The 5,245-nt window shown below is 39.5% G+C and overlaps 1 protein-coding gene across 1 annotated transcript; it reads left to right on the forward strand.

The window, feature by feature from the left end:
- The first annotated feature begins 3,068 nt into the window (after positions 1-3,068).
- On the forward strand, positions 3,069-5,028 carry LOC149169865 (cytochrome P450 750A1-like). The gene is made up of 2 exons (XM_089428841.1): positions 3,069-4,080; positions 4,166-5,028. Exons 1-2 carry the CDS (start codon positions 3,127-3,129, stop codon positions 4,787-4,789), a joined length of 1,578 nt encoding a protein of 525 aa, XP_089284967.1. The 5' UTR covers positions 3,069-3,126; the 3' UTR covers positions 4,790-5,028.
- Positions 5,029-5,245: the final 217 nt, after the last annotated feature.

The following is a 5,245-nucleotide window of genomic DNA, read 5'->3' on the forward strand; positions in this document are numbered from 1 at the left end:
AAGTAGTCTGCCACGTGCCCCCCAGAGGAGAGAGAAAGGGGGGTCCGCCTGCCCTTGGTTTTTTAGTGATTTTCAGTGTAAATCGGCCTCTACCCTCCCCAACGCTTTAACATTATCAATGTGTTTTCCCCCCGCAATTCCTTAAGGATGGCCCATCGAGTATTGCGGGGGCCATGTGGGACTGCGTGACAGCAGGACTGTGGGACTACGGACTGCGGGATTGCGGGACTACAGTACTATGGGATAGAGGGACTGCGGGACAACAGGACTGTGGGATCGCGATGCTATGGGAATGTGACATGGCCGATATGCGGGACTGCGGGATGCAGGATTGCCCACCGCCAATCGCCGATAAGCCGTACCGCCACATGGAGGAGAGAGAAGGGGGTGACCCTGCCTTTGTTTTTTCCCTCATTTCCTTTATAAACTCATTGTGGCCTCCTCCAACGATGTTACACTATATCGCAAATCGCAACATTGTGAGGCTTTAAAGTTAGGACCCTACCGATCATCGATACACGGATGTGCCGATGATGCGGGACTGCGGGGGCAGGACTGTGATATCAGCAGGGTGGGACAACGATATTGGCGATTAGTACCATAACCTGTCAATAAACCGTAATCCTGTGCCCAGGACCCCTTCAATAGCCGATTTACGATTGCGATAGGCTCCCGGGTCCCCGATATTGTGATTTTCCTTCATACTTGGTCATTTCTCTTTGTTTTCCGGGCTTTACAATGGTAACTTCAACATGTTGTAATTTTTGCTCCAGGAGTCTATTTTTGGACTTCCATATATCGTTTGAAATCTCTTTCCGGGCACTAGGCAATGGAGAGGGTTTGATTTATTTCTTAGAGCTTTGTGGCATTAGAAATGGCTTCAACTTCACTGTTGTTAGGCATTCTGGACAACTGACAACTTGTAAAGCAGTGAGTGACAACAAGGCACATGGTGTTCTCAAATCCCTTGAGAAAATTACCAGAACCCACCAAAAGACATTTTGGCCACTGAACGAACACCACCAAGAAGGAAAATAAATGTCTCCAACCCTAGTGCCAAGCCACATGCCACGAGTAATACGCCATGACACCTGAACCCCCAATTCAACCCTAGAGTCTATAGAAAACCTCAAAGTCTCAATAATGTCTAGTAAACATGTTGAAATTCCTAAGAGTAGACTCATCTATGCACATGATTGAGAAAAAAAGACAGTGGGAGACCTCAAACCCCACCATATTCATGAAGAATCTGTTGTTCTAAGAACCAAACAATTAGCTTAGTCGATCGAGGGAGAGAATAGACACAGACCTTTTTGGCCAAACCCCCTGGAACACTAGTAAAAAAACTAAACCTCAATAACCTAGCCTCAACAATGTTGCAAAATCCTACTTGAACTAACAAGAAGAATCTAGAGCTCCCCAAAGTGGAGGTAAATTGTAATAGCCAAAATATTTACCTATTATGGAAGAAAACCATGTAGAGGGATCAAGAGTTTATACCTTCCTCTGGGCCAGAGTTCCTTAGATGAAATCGAATGATGTTCCACCAAACAAAATCACATCAACACGACTAACCCGATGGTCCCTCGATAAGTTTTAAAAAATAAGCTCCTTATGTTAGGGTCCTAGCAGCGCTTTTGTTAGGTCGACATACCAATTTCCTTGACCGCCCAAGCTCCAAAGTTAGACCATCAAGCTTCAATGTTAAATTCTCACACACAACATACTCTCTGCAGATTAGCATCCCACTCAAATATGGCAGACCCAACTCTCGTTGTCTTACCATCCACAGTTATTCCATGACCACCAAGTCCGCAACATGCACCCTTACCTAAATACATCATTTCATTTGCTAAAAAGCAATTCCTTATACATAGTTGAATAAAACATTCTTTTTATGACTTAACAGTGCATGTGATCACAATCTATCTAAAACTCCATGGAGAACATTCCACTATTATCATATGACCACTAAATTTTATATAATTCAAATTAATAATAAATAATAAATATTAACTTAAAGATATTTTTTTTTTGAAAAACAAAATTGATGTTATAGCATACATTTTACTAAATAATTCATTTTAAAATTTAATCAGCTTCTTGAATAATTTATCCCATTTTAACATGTTAGTTGAACACGCAACTTAACCGATTATATTGTGAGGGCCGGAGCAATATATATTCGCAACTTGCGACTTTTAGTGGAACGGGTAGCTCATATTAGATTTTGTGGAGATTTTGTAATAATAATCGTAAGGACGCGGGAAACTAACAAGAAGTTCAGGGTGGAAATATTGATGGTTATATCTAAATTATATAAAATGAGAACAGTTTAACGTGATCCTTTTTATGACTGGTTGTAAGATATTTAATTATATTATATATATTAAAAATTATATTATTTTGTATAATTTATTTATAATAACATTTAATTATATTATTATTTTTTTAAAATTTAATTTTGAATTATTAATAACAGACAAATTGATATATATTGGCAACGTTTGTTTTCTTTAAAAACAAACGTTTTTAAAGAAGCTACTTCTCATTTTTTAATATTTGATTTTTATGGCCAGCTACTTCTCATTTTTTAATATTTGATTTTTATGGCCATGTTATATGATATATAAGATAAACAATAAGAAGCTTATTTGAGTCTAATTAATATAGTTTGAAAATATGAAGCTCATTTGAGTCTAATCAATATAGGATAAAGCATTTCAACCTAGGTAGATGGGATGGCAATCCCAATTACTGGAACTAAGAGCAATTGAGGAAGTAATATTATTTTTAATATCACATTTAATTTGTATAATGATATCTTCCTTTTTTTTAGAACTAAAAAACTTGATTGTATTTACTGGATAATCATAAAAATCCAAAATACATCTTGATATAGCCTAATATGAGATATAACCAAACCTGTACAACACTATTTGTATTCTCCCTTAATGCAGATTATTATCGTTTCATTATTATTGTTATTGTTATTCTGTGTCGGTTTATATTAAATTTGAAATTGTTATTATTGTTATTGTTAAAGTGAGCTTTCATAAATCTCGGGTGGCTTTAAATACCATACGGTTCTTCCTTCCAACCAATGTTTCTCTTAGTGTGTTCGATATGGAATTTCATACGTTTACTGCTATTCTGTCTCTCCGTCTGCCCGCTGTCACAGCAGCAATTGTTGGTTTATTTTTCTGTTTGGTCTTCATATGGCTATTGCAGGAGAGAAGAATTAGGGCGAGACTGCCTCCAGGACCCTTTCCATGGCCAATAATCGGAAATCTCCACCAATTGGTACAGCCCGCTCACCGTACTCTTAAAGCCCTTGCTGACAAATATGGCCCCATTTTCTCTCTGCGTTTAGGTTCTGTCCCTACTATCGTCGTTTCTTCTTCTGACATGGCCAAACTCTTTCTTTTAACCCATGACCTGGTGTTTTCCAGCCGGCCTCTAACATCCTCCGGGAAATATATATTTTTCAACTATCAGGATGTGATCTTCGCTCAGTATGGAGATCACTGGAGGGAAATGAGAAAAATACGCGTATCAGAACTCCTGAATGCCAAAAGAATCGAGTCCTTCAGGCCCGTGCGAGAGGAAGAGGTGTCTGCGGTGATCCGTTCAATCTGGAAGGAGAGTGAGAGCGGAATAAAAGGCGTGGATGTGAGCAAGGCCATCGCTACTCTCAACTCCGACATAATTTGGCGGGTGGTGGCCGGGAGGAAATTTAGTGACGATGATTTGGGTGGCGATTTCGAAAGTTTTAAGGATTTAATAGTAGAGCTGATATCTACAGTAGGAGCTTTTAACATCGGAGACTTTATTCCTCGTCTGGATTGGCTTGATCTGCAAGGTATCAAAGGGCGCATGAAGAAGATGCATAACGCATTCAATGCATTTGCAGAGCAAATATTAGACGACCACGTTGCTCATCACATGGCGTCGTCGACCTCGAATCAGCAGAAAGAGGAAGCGCCCTATCCCTATGTAAAAGATTTCGTCGATGTGTTGCTCGAGAAAGCTGAGGCCGACTCCAAAATGACGCGGGAAATTGTGAAGGCTGTCGTGCTTGTATATATGTCTCGGCCATTCTATCCTCATTTATGATCCTTGAATCTTTCAATATTTTGCATTGATTAAATTCGTATTTGTGCAGGACATGGCGGCAGCTGGTTTGGAGACGACATCGACTACGTTAGAATGGGCAATGAGTGAGCTGCTCAGACATCCCCATGTGATGAAGAGGTTGCAAGAAGAAATCGAATGTGTGGTTGGCAAAGATCGAAAAGTTAATGAATCTGATGTAGCAAGCATGAAATACCTCCATTGCGTGGTGAAAGAGACGCTCAGATTATACCCATCTGCGGTGATAGCGGTTCCTCATGAATCTGTAGAGGCTGTGACAGTCGGAAGATACCATATCCCTAAGAAAACAATGTTGATTGTGAATGTGTGGGCTATAGGAAGGGATCCCAATGTGTGGGGGGCAGATGCTTGCGAATACAAGCCGGAGAGATTCATGAAGGATGAACATGTCAATTCAGCAGATCAATCAGACTTCAGTATGATTCCGTTTAGTGCAGGAAGGAGAGGATGCCCAGGGGCACTCATGGCTATTCCAACCATTGAAATTGTATTGGCTCAGCTGCTGCACATTTTTAACTGGAGAGTTGAAGGTGATCCCTCCCAGCTCGATATGACGGAAGTGCGTGGGTCCTCGATTCCAAGGCAAGTTCCGCTGATTGCTTATCCAACATTGAGGGTAAGCTTTCCACTCTAGAACAGTTGTTCTATGAAGCCCAGGAGTGACAAGGCTGCACCCTGCCGCTTTCTCAACCAATGCTTTCTTTACATGTTCTAATTTGTACCGTGTGTCAAATTTCTAAAGGTGTTACTCATAAGCTTCTAGTGTAAAAAGATACCAGTGATAAGTATAATCAACTCCGTCTTTTGGGATTCTGTTAGATATCATGTAGACAGAACAGTAACTTTGTATTTTTCTGTCCAAATATTAATCAGTATCAGCCTATTTTCATTGTAACAGCTTTGAGTTCTCTATTGTCCAAATATTAATCAGTATCAGCCTATTTTCATTGTAACAGCTTTGAGTTCTCTATTGTAATGATTTTGTGGAATCAATCTATCATCATTAATCTAAATAATTATGGGCGTTGTTTAACTAATATAATTTTTGTAATGATTTTGTGAAATCAATCTATTATTAATCTAAGTAATT

Source organism: Pinus tabuliformis, chromosome 4_2, assembly GCF_031772625.1.
Source record: "Pinus tabuliformis cultivar Carrire ecotype Pingquan chromosome 4_2, CPIR1, whole genome shotgun sequence".
In the NCBI taxonomy this organism is placed as follows: Eukaryota; Viridiplantae; Streptophyta; class Pinopsida; order Pinales; family Pinaceae; genus Pinus; species Pinus tabuliformis.

What these genes read in the sequence shown, in the direction of transcription:
- LOC149169865 (XM_089428841.1), top strand. Translation starts at nt 3,127, where the DNA reads ATGGAATTTCATACGTTTACTGCTATTCTGTCTCTCCGTCTGCCCGCT. An exon ending in TTGTGAAGGCTGTCGTGCTT is followed by an intron (nt 4,081 to 4,165) that starts GTATATATGTCT and finishes GTATTTGTGCAG; the next exon opens with GACATGGCGGCAGCTGGTTT.